The sequence below is a fragment of the Equus przewalskii genome, chromosome 7, assembly GCF_037783145.1.
Source record: "Equus przewalskii isolate Varuska chromosome 7, EquPr2, whole genome shotgun sequence".
In the NCBI taxonomy this organism is placed as follows: Eukaryota; Metazoa; Chordata; class Mammalia; order Perissodactyla; family Equidae; genus Equus; species Equus przewalskii.
Window position 1 is genome coordinate 7268449 of NC_091837.1, and position 21477 is coordinate 7289925.

Genomic DNA, 21477 nt, shown 5'->3' on the forward strand with positions numbered 1-21477 from the left:
GAAAGACAAAAATGTCTAATAGAAGGAAAAGGCATTCCAAGTCATTCAACCCATACATATTAAGCCTGTGATAACGTGGGAAAGTGCTTATGATGTACAATCACACGAAAATGGTAATTTTTTTGTCTCTCAGTGATGTAAAAAGGATGTTCACATAAAGGAAAAATACTAAAATAGAGACCTAAAAACAGTGACATGAGGAGTAATGAAGTTATGGAAACACCATGATCTTGAACATGTGGAATTGTTGCCTTAAGAGCAAATAAGCCTTAACAATAATGAATGTATAGGGAGCAGAGGACTGGGCCAGATGAACCTCAGGGTTTGGCCAAGAACAAAGCGTGTGTGTGTTGGGGGGAGGTGAGGAGTGGGTTTGGGGAGGGGATTTCATCAGGCAGATGAGCAGCTGCCAAATGGTTAATGAGCTAAGAGTCACGTTGCAGGGACCCCACCCCATACAAACCACACTGATGGAAAAATACCCCGGGTGGAGGGAGGTACCCAGGGGGCTTGGCTGGCTGTCAGTTCTAGCCTCTCAGGAAAAAACATTTGTCCTCTAACCAGCTCCCACCTATAGTTGCAAGGACACTGGGCACACTGGGCCAGGACGAGGGAGGCTGCCCAAGTGGGGTTCTGTTCCTCAAGTCTGTGACCTCATTCCGCCTCACCACAGTGCCTAGCCTGGGCAGCTACTATTTCTGAAGAATGTGCGTCAGGAATCATTATTCAACACACACATCAGAGGGAAACAGGACATAAAAGGAAATTTATCTTTGGCAGCCTGAAGCCCATAACTTCATCTTTATTCATATTGTTCATCTATTTGATCAGATGCTGCTGCCGTACCGAGCTGACTGGCACTTTATGGAAAACGAGGCGTCAGGGGGATGACTCGTGTCTGCAGAGGGCAGTGCCGCATGCTGCTGGGAGACGCTCCCTGATGAGGTCAGAGGAAGATGCACCGAGAGCAAACCTCTCAGTCCTGGGCAGGAGAGGACTTGGGGCTCAAGCCTGACCCCATGCTGGCCACTGAGGCCTCCCCACCCAGCTTCTGAGGGCCCCTCCGAGCCCTGCTCCCACTTTGGCCTGTGCCAGGCCACCTGCAGGATCACCTGTCTTGGCTTGGCCACCTGGGCAGCCCTCTCTTTCTTGACCTGGAGTCTACAGAGGTCATTGTGTTATCCTCAGGACAGCCAAATATTGCTCTGGATAAATGTTTATATTAACAGGGCTGTTGCATATGGTTGAGCAGGTTGTGCACTGTACAACCCTAGGGGGCACCTTTCACAACAGACACTGTAGATTTGTTTTTATTATAAAACACATCAACAAATGGAAGAAAAGAGTATTTCTCTGACAAAATCAGTACGTTACAACAGTTTCAGTGGAAGTAAAGGGTCTTGAGGAAGTAGTGCCCTTTTCCAAAGACGGATGCCAACTGGGTCCATCACAGCCCTGCACACCAACCTGTGAATGACAAGTGAACCAGTTCCCTGCAGAGTGCACCACATTCTCCAGGCTCCTTGGGGCCACCAATGGCAACAGAACCCAGGCTGGGGCAGCCCAGGGCCTGTCACAGCCTTGTCAGTCTCGCTCGGCCAATACCCTCCTCACTGGCATGCTGCTGCTCGAGGGAATGGCTGCTGCGTACAGGACTGGCTCCTATTCTCCGCTGTTCCCAAGGCAGAGGTCTCTCGTGATTATCACCTTCTTTCCTTTCCGAGCCCTCACAATCCAGCACAGCGGTCCACTCACCACCCAGGGGCTCAGTTTTGGCACAGACATGAAGCCTGTTTGCCGAGGCAGACTTCCAAACAGCCAATCCAAAGCAATGGGGGAAGCCTGCTCTGCCCACCTTTCCCCTCCGCTCCCCCACCTCCTGGCTTCACCGCTCCTATCTCCCTACCCTCGGCCTGCCCCCGCCACACAGTGACATCCACATGTACGCAGGTGTGTGGTCCTCCTCGGCGCCCCCAACATGCCGCTCCCTCTACCTCGGACACCCTTGCATGTAGCCCACCCAATCTACCCCTTAGCTTCCTGCCCACCTCTCTGCCCCGTGGCAGTGCCTTTCCTCAGAGCTCATAGACTCCTGTGCTTCTCAGGCTGGGTGAACATTCCCAAATCTTCTCTACACGGCATGACCGGCACCTCCTGCACTTTGAGTTTGGCCAGCCAGGCCCGTGCCCCATCATCTGTCCCTTCCCAGGGGAGGCACCGGTGCGGGGGTCAGAAGGATGCTGGCTGGACTCCAGCATGCCCAGCCCCTCTGGGCTGGATTTCTGTTACCCACTGTGGACATAGTGTGCCCCACACAGCTGCTGGGACAGTTCTCAGCACAGTGAGTGGCCAGATTTTCTGCTAAATAGAAAAGACAAATTCTCTGTCTGCTCTTACTATTTACTGCTCTTGGCTCTGACTCAAAAGCATCAAAACTTTTGAAACTTCCCCCTGGCACTTAGCCTCTTTCAACAAGGAATCACCCAAATCACCACACTCTACATTCCCCAGATTCTGCCCCAGAAATTGAGCCCCCAGCCCCACCCACTGTGGCCTCCACTCAGGTCAGCTCCTGAGAGTCCCTCAGATTCTTGGTCTATAGCCTTCCCTGCTGGCCTTCCCCTGCCCCTTGACTCTCCATTCCACCGTCATGCAAAGTGCTGGCAGAGCGTGCAGGCTCTGGTCCCGCTCTGCCTGTGTGATCTTGGGAAAGTCACCTCTCCTCCTTTACCCTCGGTTTCCTCACCTGTTGAATAATATGGCCAATAATTGTTTTACTTGCTACCGCTGATAAAGTCCCCTTATATGTGGCAAGGGCTTCACATTGCCCCTCATTTCATGTTCCACGGCAGCCTCACCCCACTAGATGGGGAAGATGGAGCAGCCTCTCCCGCATCACCCTTGGGTCTCATCTGGCTCCAAAGTCCAGACTTGTACCATGCACAAGATCCCACAGTTGCCTTGGCAGGCCGGCTTGCTGAAACTGTTCTTCTCAGCCTCTGTGGAAATTATAGCAGTAAAACCCTGCTCCCCCGACAGGTATCTACTTGCAAAATAATGTGCACGCATACAAGTAGCCATACTTATGGTTGGAGGGATCCAAAAAGTCATAATAATAATAATGACGATGAGCAGCTACCACGTGCCAGGAAGGGGTGGGGGGCTTTCATAGGTATTACTGCTGTCAGGTTAATTCACCAGGTAGAATTCTCACCACCTCCATCCTACAGGTAAGCAGACAGAGGCTCCCCCAGGTGACATGTCTTTGAGAGAATGCCCTGCTTCCATGTGTCACACCAAGTAATGGTGACCACTCATGAGGCCAGATGTCCTTCCCCTCCCTGGGTGCAGGGAAGACATTAACGGGGTCAGTGCTATCCTGAAGACTCCTTTTTGTAAGCCACATACCACCTCCAGAGCCGGCAGAACTCACACCCCTTTCTGCCCACCTGTCCTTTTTGATCCAACCCAACAGTGGGGCCCACGCCTGCCTCTCACCTGTCATGAGGCCCTGACACCTCACTCGAACCTAACTGAGCACCTGCCTGTCACCATCCTCTACCTGCCTACTCATCTTCCAACACCCAGCTGGGTATCCTCCAGGAAGCTCTTCATGGTGCCTTAGGTTCACCCAAGAGCCTCCCCCTCCGCACACCTCTGAGCTTCCCCAGTTGTTCCAAAGGAGCCACTCACCATAGAGAGGGCAGGACAGACTCCACCCATCTCTCCAGTCCTCAGTTAGGAGTGTCCCGGTGAACCAGGAGAAATTCCCAGAGGAAAAACAGGAGGCTAAGGACCCCAGCTGGAAGGGAAAACACCAGCCCAGGATGTTCCTTGCCACTCAGCCTCAGATGGCCCTTCCTTCCATTCACTTCTAGGCTGCTGGGCTGGTCATGGAATAGTAATTACACAAGAGCACCGAGTGCCAGGTTGGGGGGCACATCACAGATGCAAGTGAGACCCAGCCTCCACCTTTGGGAGCTTACAGCCTCAGAGGAGGGCAAGACTGGCAATCAAACAACCCAGGCCTGCTGCAGAAGGGAGCCCAGGAGAGCTCTGAGGGGAGGGGTCACCTCTAGCCTTGAGGGGTGGGAGTGAAGCTTCTAGTTCCAGGAGGAACTTACTGGGCACTGGGCCTGCGAGGTTGAATTTGATCAAAATGTGAGGGACAGGCAAGGACATTCAGCCGAGTAGGCAAAGCAGGGTCAGGCTGTACTGGCCTGGCTGTGACACCAGGCCCAGCGAAATGACAGATGCTAATCCCCAGGCACTAGGAGGTCATTCTGCACACACATGGAAGATGATTAGAGCAGAGAGCCAGTCCCTCACTTCTGGCCTTAGTCCTTCCTCCCAAGGACCCCAGCAGACACTGAATGCAGGGAACACAACACAGACATCTTGGCAAGCTATCCCCAAAAGGACCCCACCTGTGACTTTTTGAAGGCCCCTCCCTATGGCAATTCTCACTTGATGTTCTATGAATTTCTTTCTCTAAGAATGGTACCTGTCCTAGAATTCAAAGATGCAAAAAACCTCATCAAAACAACCTGCCCTCAGAACATTCAAGTACCTGGACTCATGTCCCTGATCCCCTCCTGTTTCCCTGACACATGGCGCAGTCTTTGTCAAGCTGAGTTCAGCTCTCTACACTGCAAACAGTGCGGTCAGTCACATGGAGGGTGGCTGGTAGGCACGCAGGGGCTCTTTAGGTCCCCAATGAGAAAATGGCAACCCAAGGCCACCCAGTCCTGACCTCTAGTAAATTTACCTTGCCAGGGCGAGGGTCCCTATTTTCTGCAATTTCAGAGCTTTGCATTCCAACCAGAAAAGATGCAGAAGTCCCACATACATCCATGTACACACACGTGCATACACCCAAAGGCAAAGGAGTGAGCTGCCGAGGGCTGAATTCAGTGCTTACGAGAGACCCGGAGTGGGCATTTCCCCTATTTGCGATGCCCGGCTCTGTCTGAAGCAGAGAGACACAAATAAATAGACTGATTGATTTATCAGTAGGTATAGACACATATTATCTCATTTCAACCTCCCAGCCACCTTGTCAGGTAAGTGGGTTTAATGTCATCTTTTAGACAAGGAAACTGAGGATTAAAGAGGCTAAGAAGGTCAGGCATGTGGTAGAGGTGCAGTATGAACACGCCATTGCCTGCTGAGGAGCAGCTTCCTGTCAACAGCCTCCCCAGGCCTCCTTTTCATGTGCCCAGGTCCAAGAGCAGGGTGTAGGCCAGCCCTTCTCAATCCACTCCTCCCCTCATTTATAGGAGTGGGGGCAACTGCGGTCCACAGAGGGGCAGGGACTTGCCCATGGTCACACAGCCTGGCAGCAGAATCAGGACAAGAACTCAGGTCCTCTGATGCCCTGGCTACATTGTGGGACCCCCAGAGTAACAGCCCATGTGATGAACCTCCATAGGCCCAGACACTGTCCTGCCACTGAAATGGCCACTGCCTTGCCCTCAGTCCCTAATCCCCCTGGGCAGGCTGCAAGCCCAGATACCCACCAGTTTGCACACAGATGGGCTCAGGAGTGTGATGCAATTTCACTGGGACCCTTTTCTAAGGGGAAATTTGTCTGGAGTGACCTCTCATTTCAACACCGTTCAATCTGTCTGAAAAGAGGCCAGGACCCATGTCTGTGCCTGCCACACGCACAGTGAGGGGCCAGGAGGCTCCCACCTCCCAAGCCGACAGGTAACCAGGCCTCCCGCAGACCCCATCTCTGCCTCTGTTACTCCTCTCTCTTTAGCTGACAAGGTTCATAGGCATTATCCTGCCTGCAGAAATGTTCTGTTTAGACACGTGCAGATTGTTTTAAAAATGTTTTTTGGCCAACATTTAAAAACAGACATTTCCAGTTTCTCCTGAAAACTCCTCCATTCTGGCCTTCTTAGGCCCGCCTTCACAAAGAGAACCCAAGGGAGACTCTGCTGTTTGCCCCTGGGGTCTCTGACATTGAAGTTGAGTCCTGGCTGCTCTTGACTGCTGTGCTGGCTCCTGGGCCTCCTCTGGCTGGCACAGCAAGCTCTGCTCCAGGCCCTGTTCTAAGCACCGTGCCGACATACCACCTCCTGAGCTCCTCGTCCCCAGACCCACTGTGCAGAGTGGTATGGTGACAGGCGGGGTAAGAAGCAAGGCCTGGCCCAGAGGGGTCTGGCAATCAATGAGGTTACCCTGTCACCACTCTTGAAGTGCAGCTGCTCTGGCCACACCTGAGTTTCCAAAGGTGAGTATCCCTTCCACAACCAAGCAGAAAGCAAGTGGGTACCAGGCCCGATGCTTCCTGTTGGCCACAGATCTTCTAGAGAATGGCAACCAAGAAAATCACCAGACAGGCCAACAGATGAAGAACACTTTAACACCTATCTTATACATACTTTCTTTTCTTTTTTTTTCCTAACTCCAAAATTCACCCTCAGAATAAACCCATCCAAATTGATAACAGGAACATCATTTAAACTTTGCGTAAAGAACATAAGTGCCTTAAAAATGATTCTATATCCAAAATAAAAACTGGAAATTAAGATCAATCTTCTAAAATCAGAAGGCATACTTTGGACAAAATTCACTTGCATGTTTCTTTAAAGTATTCTTAAGACGGAGCTGAGGTATCAGCTCCCCATGAAATACGTTTCAAATGTTTATAATTACAAACACCCTAAGACTTCAGGTGGTATTTTCAGGAGAATTTGCATGGTTAAACGTGACTCTGGGGCTGAGGCTTGGGGTCTGCAGCTTCAAGGATGCCTGCACTGGGCCAGAGCCTTATGAAGCCATTACTGTGGCCAGTCAGTAGGCAAAGTTAATTACAAGGTTTATTACAGATCAGAGGGCATTAATTTCTAAAAGGAGCTGTTTCTAATAAACTAGAGTTAAGTGAAATTAACTGCCTCTGTGTCTTTTAGGTCTACAGGGTCAAAGAATCCTAATTTTTCCCCAGAGTTTCAAATTGTAACAGAAACACTCATTAAAGTAAACACAGCAAGTTTCACTCATGCAAAATCTCCCATAATGAAGGTGTCAAGCATCAGGAGTTGCATGCAGGAGCTTAGCCAGTTTGCAAGCTTCAACCTTAAGACAGCTAAGCTTTCCCCCTAATGCTGACAAAGGGCTCTCAGGCACGGATAGTGCCGGCACTCCCCAGGGCTGTCATTCAGGACCACCATCTTTTGGGGCAGCATCCTCAGGGCTGGCCCTGGCTCAAACCCAGGAGGCCACTTTATAGTGACTCTCCAGTTCTGTCGCAGCTTCTCCAAAGGGCAAAGGAGAGAGGGTTGGGTCATGCACTGGGCACAGTCGACACCACGGGTGGCCCCAGGACTAGGACATTGTGGGCAAAGCAGTAATTCTGCCCAGGCTCCACGGCATGTGGGCCCCAAGCAGCTCTGGGGCAGAGGGGTAGGCGGGTGGATCAAACACGGACCTGCTGCTTCCCCCTTCTTTCCAGAAAGCTCTGGATTATATTTCGTTTCTTTTTTGCAGAGGTTAATTAGACGGTCACATCTCTAGCTACAGCCCCCTCTCCAAAATGCCCCGCGCGTAAAGCTAGTCCAGAGCGCACACCAGCGGGGTACCGGGCCAGGGGTTTCCCGAGGCTCCCCGCGCCGCGAGGGAGTGACATCAGAGACTCGCGTGGACTGATCATGCAGCAAGCCCGGCGCCAGGCGGGCGTGTGCGGGGAGCCCGGCCTCCGGGAGGAAGCCGAGCAGCACTAACCCTTCTTAAATTTATTCAGGCAGCCGGAGCTGCAGAAGGAGCGCACGGAGGCCGTCTCCCAGCAGCCGCGTCCCTTCATCCCCGCGGCAGGGCAGCCTCCGAGGGGCGCTACATGGCGCCGGGCCCCCGGGGGCTCGCAGGGACGCGCGCACAGCTCGGCGGGCCGCCAGGCGGAGGTGGCAGGCGCTCACGGGTCCCAGTGCCGCGTTACCACAATGCACCACTGCCGCCCGCCCGCTGCCCGTTGCACGAGCCCATTAACCCCGTCGGTGCCATGGGAGCCGAAGGAGGGAGCCCTGGGAGCCTTCTCCTCCCTCCGGAGAGCGGCTTTGGCCCGCACGCCTCCTGCTCGCCCCCTGCTTGCCCGTGCGTCGCCTAGGGCACCCGGGCGCCCGGGCAGGCTCCCCATTTAAACGTCACATTCTAATTGGAAAATCCGAGCGAAGTGCCACCCCAGGCAGCAGAAGGCTTGGCGTTGTTTTATTTCAAAGTAAAAGATGCCCTTGAGAGCCAAGAGGCACGTGGGAAATAATAATGGCCTGGGGCATGACGGTGATTCCAGGAAATCAGGGTCATCTCTGAGACCTGGTCACCCTCTGGTTCTGCTGTGGCAGCTGGTGCACCCGTATCCGGCCACTTGCAGCCACCTGTCCACTTTCTCTGAGGCAGGCAACAGGCAGGGCCCCAGGGAGCAGGGCTGCCTTGGTGCTGCTACCACAGGGCTGCGGTCAACTGGGGACAAACGTTGGTCTCCGCCAGACATCTCTGAACGCAACTCGCCTGTCCAGCTGCCTGCAGGACTTCTCTATGGGATGTGTGATGGACATCACAAACCCAACTGTCCAAATCCCAATGGTACCCCTAGACCTGTGCCCCTATCCTCCCCCAGTCCTCCCCAACTCAGCCAGCAGCAGTGCCATCCTCCCAGTTGCTCTAGATAGAAACCATGGAGTCATTCTTGACTCCTCTGTTTCTTAGACTCACCTCCAGCTAGTCAGCACATCCTGACAGCTCTACCCTTAGAATACAGCCAGGATCCCCTCCTGTCTCACCAACCCCACTGTTGCCACCCAGGCCTAACACCACCATCTTGCCTGTGGACTCTTCCAGGGCCTCCTTAGCAGGTCTCCTGCTTCCACTGGAAGTCTGCACTTAAAACAACAGCCAGAAAGATTCTATTCCAACGTATATCAGGCTCTGTCACTCTTCCCCTCAGTGGTCTCCAAGACCCCGCAAGCAAGCCCATTCTGTTCCCCTCCCTTCTGCTCTGGCCACACTGACATCTTGGCTTGAGCACACAGTCACTGTAAGGCAGTCCAGGCCTGGGCCGGCCCCACTCTTTGGCCCTGGCCCCACCTCACTCTTCCCTGTTTATGTCTTGTCTTTTCTCCTGGACTACAGACTCTGAGCCCTAGGCCTGGGTTTTAGCCACTGTTCCATCTCTGACAAAGCCTCCCCAACACCACCTCCTCACAGGAGCTCAGTAACCAGAATTTATCAAATGTAACTTACTGAAACTGAATCAATCAATTTTCACCAATTTAAAGGTTTTCAAATACACAATGAAGCTCCTGTTATAAAGTAATAGACTCAGGGAAGGTGGTGCTGGGTCGCTAATTCCCTTCTGGGCCTTTGAAGCAACTACTTCTTCCACCTAGAGAATTAATCCTTAGCAATTGTGTTGGATTCACTGCCCCAGGGGATATAAGGCATTTTGTTACCCTGGGCCTTGGTTTTTTGCCAACAAAATGAGCATCATAATGATGCAAATGGCTACCCGTGATGGAATGCTGCCGAAATGCCAAGTGCTGGCGCTGCCAGCTGCCAGCTTTCCCTACACTTCCTGCAGTTCCTCATTTAATCTCCACTGAATAGCCTTGTTCGGTAGGTTCCACCAACACCCTCTTTTACAGATGAGAAAGCTAAGGCTCTGAGGTAAAGTGACTGCCCAGGGTCTTGGAACCGGCCTGTTCAGGCTGACCTTGGAGGCCACACTCTGAACCATGCTGTGGGGTCCCTTAAGCGGAATACTGCTCCCTGGGCTCCCAGAGGCCTCATAAGGAAAAAGGGGGTGAGACTGGAGCAGTGTCCTGAATGCTTTGGGAAATGCTCATAAACACAGAGGCAATTTTTAAAGGATTTGCATGTGCAAGAATAAATCCAACTGAGGATAATTAACCAGGTGCCAAGTATGATGGACTCTGGAAGCTGGCAGAATCTTTCAACTCCAGAGCCGTGCCCTCCATCTCAGCGATAAGGAAGGGGAAGGCAGAGGGGCTGGGTGCCTCGAGCTGTCCTCACAGGGACGGAATACTGGGGTCACTGACCCTGTTTCCTTTGTCTGCCTACCCTCACCTAGAGCCACACCTGGCTGATAGCTGTAATGGAGCAGACAGAGAACAAAACACACCAGGGAGGAAACCAAACAATAAAGAGAAATACAAAAGAAAATCACGCAGTCCTACTAAGGCAAATACACACACTATTTCTCCTTTGTACATAATTATTTTACGCTGTAAGACACATCAAACAATTATCAGATTCTGCTCATATGACATACTTAAAAATCTGCAACCTAGCTTAGCAGCCAGCCAGAAGGGTGCCAGTTTGTCTTTAAAGAAGAAGATACATTAGCTGAAAAGTCTTAGTTGACCCAGCAGCAAGAAAGCCAAGAGACCAAGCATAAGATGATGGATGGGTAATTTCAACTGCTCTGCCGGCTGCCTTGAGCCCCATACAAGTTCCCCTCCCGTCCATGTGCAGCAATGCTGAACCCCAGCCCTGCTCCTGCCCCCACACTCTAACTGTAACTTCCTAAAACCAAGTGCACTGACTCCACGACCTTCCTGAAGTCCACTCATCCCTAAATACTCTGTGCTGGCAACCCTGGAGGCAGCTGTAACCCTCCCTCCAAGCTCGTATCTGACCTCATATCAAGACCAGCTGATCTGATCACTTCAGAGTCTTTGGTTTCCTCTCATAGCTACAGTTACCACTTCCCTGTCACAGCCCACCTGGCCTGCGGGTGCAACAGCCTCCCTCGAGGCTGGCCTCCCCACTTCCATTTGCTACCAGAACACTGTTAATCAGATTCTGTTCCCAATATGTTCCATCCTTTGCTCAATAATATGGCACACACATCCACTCAACTAAAATTCTCATATACATATCCGTATGTGCATGGAGGGGTGGGTGTGTCTGCTACCCATTCCAGTACTCGGAAACAGTCCTCAGAAACTAGTGCGAGGCCTCTGGTGGCCACGTGGCTGTGCACAACAACCACAAGTACGTCTATACCCTACAGCCCAGTGTGAACAATGGGAAAGAAGCACAAGACTCTGAGTGCAATGCCATTTGTTGCAAAAACCTAAAAGCAACCTGAGTCTAATAGCAGGTGAATGTTTATTTTATCAACTTCATGGCATATCATGGAGCCATTCAGACTTACATATGTGATGGCTCTGCAGAAATAAGAAACTGCTTAAAAACAAAATACTGAGAAGAAAAAGGTAAATCATATGATATAGTTATAATTGTGTGAAAATTATGCATATTTGGAAATGTTAAAACAATAGGATCACAGGTGAATTTCCTTGAGTCTGGGCTCCCAGAATGCCCTGGGCTTCTTTCTTTCCCAGGACCTAGAGTGCTCTGCTATGGGTTCCTATTTATTTGTCTATCTCCCACACCAGACTGAACTCCTTGAGGGCAGAGACTGGTCTTTTCCTACTATTCTCAGCCTCCAGTGTGGCCCAGCACATGGTAGGCACATATTGAACGAGCATAGGAATAAACAGATCCATCAATTGATCAATGAAAGCAACTTAATCATTCATCTGGAGCCCTATTTGGCCTTGCCTATACATGCATACCACCTTCTTGCCTTCTCAAGCCTTCCATCGCTGCCCCCTCTCCCAACTCCTCACAGACAGCATTTCTTGTGCACAACACCATGCAGCCCCTTCTCCTCTGCACCTCTGCCGTTGACTGGACTGCTCAGAGGTGAGCATAGGCTTGGGAGTCCCACAGGGGCAGGATCCGATGGTGGCTTCCTGACCTGAGTTGGCCACAGCCCTTCACCACTGTGAGAATTAGGGACCTTTGGTTCCCCATCTGGGCCTCAGAGTCAACATTAATGAGGGGCTCAAGCCCACAGAAGAGAAGCGCTGACCTTCTCCGTGTTGTCTGGAGAATCAAGTTCTCCAGCAGTCTGTCTAGCATACAAGTTCCTCGTGAGGATATCTTAAGAATGAAGCCCTTTAAAACAGCAGTGTTCTATGAATAGCCATGCGTAATGCTGACTGTCATCATCATTAATAAATGATTCTACGCTGAAGCCAAAGAATTAATTTGAGAGCAATTTATGATAATGTGTTGCTAGGCAATTAAAATAAACTTCCTAGAGAAAAAAAATTTTTATCTTGTCATTGATTATTTTAGGTCAGAAAAATGGAACGGGGGAGAGTGCACTATTCAAGTCACTTTGAAAAAAGGCAAAAATGAGACATTTCAGTAGGGGTGGTGCCTAGGCTTGACTCTGCCCACACGTGCCCTCTATTGCTAGGGGCAGCTGAAGAGGCAGAGCTGAGCCTGGCCCCATACAAGTTTCCTTCCCATCCACGGTGGGGGAGGCTGAACCCCAGCCTCTCTGGGAGTTGAGCCTGGTGGGCTGTGCCCTGGAGCGAGCCAGGGGCTACACTGCATCCCTGCACATGTATGTGGAAGGGCCGCCTGCTTGAGGACCAGGTCACCTGAAGGACCCCACAGAAAATGGGGGTCAGGTCCCACCAGGTAGCTCTGAGGACACTAGCCTCTTCTCAGCCCCTTCTCTTTCCAGAAGTGGCCGGCCTAACTGGCCCCATTCAACTGCTTACATTAGTTATTGACCAAAAGGCCTTCTGCTTGTTGAAGTCTAAACATCAATTTCACCAACAAATCCTTCAAGACAAAGCAATGGTATTCCCAAGGGATTATGTCCATTTGTGTAGTCTTTAATTACTCCTTTTTTAAAAAAATTAAGTGACAAGAAAAAGAATTGAAAATACAAATCTGTTGCAGAACGTTTCTCCCTCTTTGTTGGTTATTAAAATACAAAGTAAAGCAGCATTAAGGTAGATATCCTTTTAAGTATATTAAGATGGTCAAAAATGTATTTAATTAACCCCTAATGCCAGTGAGAGTGCAGTGAGGCTGGCACGCTCACTCACTGTTGGTGGCACTGAATATCAGTACATTCATTCCATAGAGAGATTATAGCTTGTCGAGGCCCATGATGGTGCTGCCCTTAAGTCAGTAATCCGACTCCCAGGAATTTTCCCTCAAGAAATAACTCAAGAGAGGGAAAAGCTTTCAGTACAAACACATTCATTGCATCATTATCTACAATAGCACAAATGGGAAACACAAATACTCAACAACCGGAGGATGATTCCAAACATTAAAGTACATCAACTCAGTGGAATATTATGCAGCCAATAAAACGATCATTATAAAGACAGAAGACTGTTAGCTATCAGATGGGGTAGAAAAAGCAGAGCATGAAGTGTCATGTTTAATATGATGCCAAAGATGTGAAATACAAGTGTATGTGCAGGGAGAGAAGGGAAGGGAACGTGCAAAAATCAAAAAGTTTTGTGAGGGTGTGAGGCTACTGGGGAATTTCCTATATTCCACATGTTCTTCATCTTACTGTGCAATCTTTCCTACAACAATGACAAAAACTGAACAAGCTACATTCAGTCAAGTGATTTATTATTTGAAACTCTTTCCCAAGGGGACAAAGGAAGTACAGAAGAGTTGGCTGGGAATAGATGCCCTGCTCAGGGAATGTAAGTTGTGATGGCAGGATGTCAGGGACACAGGCCGGGACCAATGAGCAAGAAGTCAAGGCAGACAAGGCCTGTGCTGGAAGACTGGGTCTCAATGTCTATCAACAAATTAGTTTAACTGTGAAGTTCAGAATGGCTATGAAGCCCTGTCAAGACAGCTTCTCCCATGATCCTCATGGCAGCTGGGGTGAGGTTGGGCAGGACAGACAGCACTGTTAGATAGCTGGCAAAATTGAAGTTTAGTGAAGTTAAGGGGTTTTGTTCAAAGTCAAAGAGTAAACACAGACCAGAGAAGGGTCAAGAATGCAATATTTTAAACCTCCAAGCTCCATTTTTTCCCACTAAGTAAAAATAAGCCTCTGATTGATCTTACAACATAAATGTTTAGAAATTGCACAGCATCACAGTTACCATAAACAGAGTTAAAAGATAAGAAAGAAAGAGAAAATACTTGCAAAATATATAACCAACAAAGGAGAAATAACCGTAACTTCGAATGAGCTCCTACAAATCAGCATGAAAAATATAAATATCTAAATAGTAAAATGGCAATGAACATGAATATTCAAGTCACGAAATGCATATAATTGGTCAATAAACAGATAAAAGTATACTCAGTCTCATTGGTAATAAGGGAAATGCAAAACAGAGCAAGGAAATGCCTTTTCATTCACCCATCAGAGTAACAAAGAATACAAAGAATGATGGAGTAGCCTCTGTTTACAATCCACACTGTTGGGAGATATAAATTTATGCATTCTTTTTGGCTGACAATTTGATAGTGTCTGTTGATAGTTATCACGGGCATGCCCTTATAACCTAACAATTCCACTCCTAGGAATCTATGCTATGGAAAAACTTACACAACGGTGCACGTACAAGAAGGTTCACTATCATATTCTCTGAAATATGAATAAAATGTAAAGAACCTAACTGTCCATCAAGAGGGAAATGATTAAATAAATTATGATACACTAAGGAATTCTATGCAGTTATTTTAAAAATGAGTTGGGTCTATTTGTATTAACGTGTAAAGATCTCCAAAACATACTGATAAGGGAAAAAGCAAGCTGCTTATCAATATGCACGATACAATCTCATTTATATATATGTCAGTATGTGTGCGTGGGTGCGTGTGTACTTACATGGCTTTGTAAATGCATGGGAAAAGATCTGGAAAAGGACCCAAGTTAACAAATGGGTACGTATATCTCTTGGGAGGGGAGTGAGATGGAGGGAGGTAATGAAAGATGACTAAATTTTGTTATATATTTTAGAATCATTTAAATATTTCACAGTCTTGTGTTTCCTAACTAAAGTAATCTCCCAACAAATTACAATTGGAAAGAGTGTGCCAGAATTAACTCCTGCTCATGTTGAAACCTAGGAGACCCTACAAAAGACTCTCTAATGGTGGAAGGTCAGGCATGAAGGAAGGAGCATAATGAGTGAGTTTTAGGGAAGGAGGGCCCAGAAGTCACATCAGAGAAGCCACTACATCAGTGCACACAGACCAACCTGGCAGGCAGCAATCAGAGAGGGGCTGGATCATTTGGCGCACCCGTGGCACAATCCCCATGAGGCGGAGGAACAGAGCCGCCCATGGTGACGGGCCCTGCAAAGAATGGACACAGCTGCAACTGGATGTAGGGGGGAAGGAGGCTCAGGCACCTATTATCCAGCCAGGCTGCAGGCCTCACCCCACCCTCAACTGTTAGGGTGCTGGCAGACACTCATGGCCATGGACACCAGTGACCTTGAGAGTAACGGCTGTAGCTCAGGGATGAGGCCCAGGAGAGGCCACCGTGTGAGTGTCCAGGCATCCACCTGTTTTCACCTCACCAGGCCTGCTGTGGGCTGCATGGTCCAGAGAGGTGTCAGGAAAGGTGCCAGAAAAGAAGAGAGGATGGCGTAGGCAAGTGCAGACAGAAGGTATAGGGAAGGAAGAAGTGACAGATGTGCTGCTGCTCAGAAGACTCATCCCTGAATGTAGCCACCCTGTCTGATGCCCCCTTTAGGGCCCTCACTGTGATGAGCATGATTCACACCAACTGCTTCTCTTTGAAACCCCCTGCTTTCTGGTCCTGTTGCCACACACCCACTGTCCTCCCAGGCAGGAGTCAGTCCTCACTCCCTTGTTCTTCCCACTCCATGCCGGGGCCCAAGTGATGCAGCCACGCTGATGGCTCATTGTCCTTTCTCCCTGTTTGTGTTTGCCCGTCTGTACCATGAATACAGTTCTTCCCTCCAAGCTCCAAATCCCCACAGCCACCTGGATGTCCCCCACACTCAGCCTGTCCCCACCTGAGCCCAGCATCTCTCCTCTGCTCCCTAATGACAACCTCTCCCTCTCCAGACAATTCTTTCTGGCCCCAGGCACTAGGCTGGAGACCTGAGGATCAGTTCTGGTGGTTTCTCTCTCTCCTTGGGCCCCAAGATACAATGAGTCCTCAAGTCTTGATGACATTAAATTCAAAACAGCTTGCAAATCCATACCCTCTTCTCCACTTGGGAAGTGAGCCACCCCTGGCTCAACAAGGTCTCAGCTTCCATGTTTACCCCTTCTGACCCATCCTTGATGGGGACAGTTTACTGAAAACATCATCTGCTCTCTGTCACTTCCTTTCCATGGCTCCCTGATATCCACAGCAGCAAGTTCAAGTTCAAACTCCTTGGCAAACCACAGCTCACCAGGAGCTAAGCCTCGTGGGCCTCAGCAACTCCTACTCCCCGCTCCTCGGCTCTACCCACTGCTCCTCCCTCCCATGCCTTTGTTCACCTGGCCTGCGATGCCTGCCTTTCTTTCCCTTGATTGGCTCCTGTCATCTCCGGGTGTGGACCTCCCTTCCCTAAGGGAGCCTTACTTGACGGTTGCCCCCCAGAGAGGGGAAAGAAGGCTACTTGGAGGAGGGCCCTTCCTCAGGTTCTCCTCACACCCTCGCACGTCTCTTGCTGCCTTTGCTACACTGACTCATAAGGGTCTTGTCTGTCTCCCTGCAAATGGTCAGCACCTTGAGGGGCGGGAAGGGGTCATACTCACTATATTAGTTTCCTAGGGTTGCCACAAACTGGGTGGCTTCAAACAATGGAAATTTATTCTCTTAAAATTCTGGAGGTTAGAAGTCCACAATCAAGGTATCAGCAGGGCCACGCTCCCTCTGAAGGCTGCGGGGAAGAATCCTTCTTGGCCTCTTCCAGCTTCTGGTAACTCCAGGCATTCTTCAGCTTGTGGCAGCATCGCTCCAATCTCTGCCTCCATCTTCACATGGCCTTCCCCTCTGTGTGTAGTCTGAATCCAAATTTCCCTCTTCTTAGAAGGACACCAGCCATACTGGATTAGGAACCACCCTACTGACCTCATCTTAACTTGATTCCATCTGCAAAGACCCTATTTCCAAATAAAGTCACATTCACAGGTACTGGGCATTAGGACTTCAACATATCTTTTTGTGAGACACAACACTCACTTCGGCATTAGTGGTGCCCAGCACCCAACCTGACCTGCAGCAATGCTCAGACAATCCCTGTGAATGAATAACTAAGCCAGTGTGCTCTGGGGCTAGGCAGGGGAGGAAAAGTCAGAGGAGAAAGGCAGCTTGAAAGAGGCAGCCCTGAAGCTGGGCCTGAAGGAGGTGGGAAAGGGAAGGGATATGTCCAGGTGGAAGGAGGAGCACTGCATGGGAGAGGAGGGAGAGCCAGACTGCAGGAGAGGCCTTGGCTCTGTGCTTTGCAGTGCAGGCAGCTGGGCCAGCCTGCAGAAAGGTTTTCCAGGCTGGGCTGAGGCATCAGCCCTCATGCTGGAGGCAGTAGGGGGCCAGGAAAGGTTTGTCAGGAGAGCAATGACAAGAGCAAAACTAGCGTTCCTGAAAGATTAATCTCCCTGAGGCATACAGGAGCAAGTCTAAAAGGGGCCTGCCTGATGCAGGGAGGCAGCTAGGTCAAAGGATATTGCAAAAAGGATAATGAGAAACTGAATCAGGGCAGTGGCAGCATGGCCTGAGGGAAGGGACAGAATCCAGAGAAAATGAGGTAGGAAGATGGACAGGGCACGGCCTCAGGCAGAAGAGAGGAAGGAGTTGAGGCTCGCAGGGGCTGGGGTTCAGGGTGGGAGACATAAGAGGATGGGGGCCAGTGACTGAAAATGGCAGCCCAGGGAAAGCAGCATGCTTGCAGGAGGAGCGATTGGTTTAGCCTCATGAAATGCCGTTCAATTAAAAAGCAAGCTCACGGGTACACTCATTAAGTAACCACTGAGGCGGGGCATGTGTGCAAAGCAGCTATAAGACAGCCACACGCTTCGTAAATAATTCAAGTTTATGGGCAACAAGCAAGTCTTTTTATATCAAGGCCTGGTACCCAGGCTGTTAGCAGCAGGCATTTTTGGAGAAAGATCTCAAGCCAAGGGAACTAGAAACTCAACTGAATAACCTTTAAATTACCTCGTCACCCCAGGAAATGGAAATCAATGCAGTCTGCAAATGCAACCACGTGCCAGAAGAGGCCAGATGGAGCTGCTTCCTGGGCAGGCGAGTCAGCGGCAGAGGGAGCTGCCCACCTTGGGGACATCTTTAGAATGGCAGAGGTCCCTGGACTTAGGATACCCTTTCTGATGTTGCTACCAGCAACACCCCAGGCTCCCCAGAGAGGCACTGCTGGAGCAGTCCATTAGGAGGGGCTTTTGTCCTGGGGGATGGAATAAAGACCCTCTTCCCCACTCCCCTTCATGGATGAGTCATTCCCTCTCCGGGCCTCAGGCTCTTCACATCATGAGAGGTCGGCCTCATTAATTTCCAAGGGCCCTTTCACCTTCCAGCTCTGCTTATAGCTGTGGCTGTGGTCCCTGCTGCCGGATCACAAGCCCCATTCATGGATGAGGATGAGATGATCTAGAAGCGAAGGTCCTGGACACTAACTTCTCCCCGTTGTGATTCTCTCCAGCTAACCCTAACCCCTGCTTATTCTTCCTCCTCCTGCCACCCAGCAATAGGCGCTGTCACCTCAGTGTGAGGTGGGAGCACTGGATTTTGAGCCTGGAGTTCAGGGTGACCATGGTATGCCACTCCTCCTTTCTGTGTCCTTGGCTCATCTGTGAGGCCCTCTCCTTGTGCAGGAGAGGCAGGTGCTGCAGTCAGACCTTCGGCAACTGCGATCTAACCTCTCTGAGCTTCCGTTTCCTCGTTGGTATCATAGGGATGGCAATGGTTCTCATCTCACAGGGTTGTTATGAGGATTCTACAGGAAAGCCCAGCCTGAAGTAAGCTCCCACCCAGTGTTAGCTGCTGTTACCATGGGGCACGTGGGACATAAACAGGAGAAGACACACGTTGTTGGAGGAAAACCCAGTATCATCAAGAGAAAACCACAGGAGGGACAGCAGCAGCCTCTCCCTGCAACGAAACCTCCCCTACCTCAAACCATTTCCTGGAAGGGTTTCTCTGAACAGAGACACCTCATGGCCTCTGGCATTTAGGCTCCATTTCTCCTGGAAAGAACAGTCCCCCCTTGTCCTTTTGCCCAAGCTCCACTGCTGGCCAGCCAAGGTCCCTGGATGACACCAGACCCAAGGACAGTCCCCACCTTGGGAACACCACCTCCAGCAGGACCAGGCAAACTACCGGGTCCTTTCACGGCCCTCACAGTTTGGTAAGTGTGGGGATTTTGTCTCAACACACTCACATTGCTCTGATAACCACAGCCTACCTATGGCAAGAGATTATTAAAGACAACATTGAGCACCTACAATCTTGTGTTAAGTTTACATACCAGGCAGGCGTTACTTTCTTTATTCTACAAATGATAAAACTGAGGCTCAGGGAGGCTAAATCATGGCATATACTTAATAAGAGGCAAAATGAGAATTCAAACCCAGGTACGTCAGTCTCCAAAGCTGGGCCTCTTTTCACTCCTTTATACAACACAGATGTTGCCACCATCCCTAACACCATTCCACCAGGAACCCCAACTCAATTGCTTTCACTAAAATGAAATTTGTTCTATTATTAAATATTCATCACTATTTCTTTATTTTCCACCTTAGCCTTGAGAAATCCCCCAGAAAAGTTCTGCTCATATTTTTCATGCACAGATGCAGGCCTGCATGTTATACAACCAAGTGCAAGACTTCTGAACAGAGACTGTGAGGTGGACGGAGGACTATGTATCACCTAGTCAACCCTCAAATGTTATCTTCCTCAGTTACAGAGGAGAACTTGAGCCCACCTTAATTACTGAGGAGGTTTTACGTTGCTCAGAGTATGAAAAAAATAGGTAGCCTGACTGCATTACATGTGCAGAGCAGGCTAAAAGTATATATACCCCAACTTGATCTAGTTACGGAAAACTTTTGGGCTATAAATCTATTTTCAAAACAAACAACATGAAAAGCTCAAACACACTATTTTCCCAAAACAAAAGCAATGGCCTGCTGCTTAGACGGCCTGCTATCATAGCTTTTAGACTTCATATTTTTATGAAACAAGTCAGCAAGGATGTCAAAGCACAGTTATGAGTCAGCCGTCCTTCCAGGCAACTACTCTCTAAAGAGGTTTATTTATCTGGCCAAAACAGAAAGTGTTTACATGGTAGGTAAAAACTTACCAACCCAATACAAAAATACTTTTGGGTGGAAAAAAGTGGTCAAGAATAATGTAAACATATATGTGCAGTTATTATACTTTCCCCCTTATGACCTTCCCTCTCTATAGAAAATTGGCAAGAGACTAAATGGTACCTGGGTACCTAGTGGTCTGCTTTATGCCAAGTAATGCTAGCACATCTTTGGCATGCATTTCCATCAGCACTGCAGCACCATTGTAGCTCACACTGACCCTAAAACCAGCACATCATCTCACACATCTTTTCCCCCTCTCTTTCATTTCATCGGCACTGTTAGGCATCTGAAGATCCAAGAACGTTGCCCACCAGTCGTTTCTGACGCACACAGCTTAGGCTAGACAGATGGAACAAAACATAGACCCCAGTTCTCCAGCATGAGTCTGACGAGATTCAGAAGCTTCATTTACATCCCTCAAGCTAGAACAGGCGCCTCGCACAGCTTGGACTCTAGCATAACCAGACCTCTCCAGGGCCTTGGAGGATGGTCCCTCCACCTCCACCCCCCTTCTTTCCACCCCATCACCTCCCCAACACACCAAAAGTCCTTTGTTAAGGCTGTAAAGGCCCCCAACAGCCCACCCTTCAGGCTCTAGGAGATAAGAGGTCTATGTGTCTGACCTTGCCAGGTGATGGAGATGGGAACCGAGTGCTGGTAGGATCGAAGGCAGAGGTGACCCATCAAGTTTAAACACATCTCCCCCTTCAGCGGATGGCTCAAGGCAGGAGGGGCAGCTTTAGGGACTGAGGAAGCCCAAGGCTCCTCTGGTTGGGTAGTTGCCCAGCGTGACCCCAAACTGCTTACTCAGAGGCACAGGCTGGCTGGACAAGGGCTTTTCCTGTGACAGGCACCACTGGAGTTTAAAATCCCCTTTGCGTGCTGAGAAAACATACACACACACACACACACACACACACGGAGTGCCTGTTCAGTATCCACTCCAGAGCTCCTCTGCCTAAGTCCAGCTCACTCACAAGAGCCAGGTGTACTGAAGTGACCCTCGCCCCTGAAGCCCTGGTTATGGCAGCTCAGGTGCTGAAGGAGACTGGAAGTAGGCAGGGAAAGAGCTTTACCTCTCACTTGCAGCCCCAGTGAAGGCTCAAGCCTGCCTTCTCTGCTAAAAGATGGCTGGCCTCTGGTTCCGCTGAATTCCAGCGGCTGGGCTGCCCAGGGCTGGCCCCCTGCACAGAGAGGGGAAGTATTGCCCCTGTGACACCAGCCTGGGCAAACAGCCCTTCCCAGGGCCATGTAGTGGGCTGCACTCAGGGTGGGGAGGAGGACATGCCTCATGACTGTCCTTTGACT

At 49.9% G+C, this 21477-nt stretch overlaps 1 protein-coding gene across 12 annotated transcripts in view; it reads right to left on the minus strand.

Annotated features, from left to right (window-relative positions):
* OSBP2 (oxysterol binding protein 2) overlaps positions 1-21477 on the minus strand; it is a 181073-nt gene that overhangs the window by 64337 nt on the left and 95259 nt on the right. The window contains exon 1 of one of the 12 annotated variants that reach the window (XM_070628515.1): positions 20793-21034. The exons of 8 other annotated variants lie outside the window; for them this stretch is intronic. In XM_070628515.1, the coding sequence (XP_070484616.1) occupies positions 20793-20868 (76 nt within the window). In that variant the 5' untranslated portion in view covers positions 20869-21034. Of the gene's footprint in view, positions 1-7731; positions 7892-15077; positions 15170-20792; positions 21035-21477 lie in introns of those variants that run through there. 3 more of the 12 variants (XM_070628514.1, XM_070628513.1, XM_070628512.1) reach the window with 3 other exon arrangements.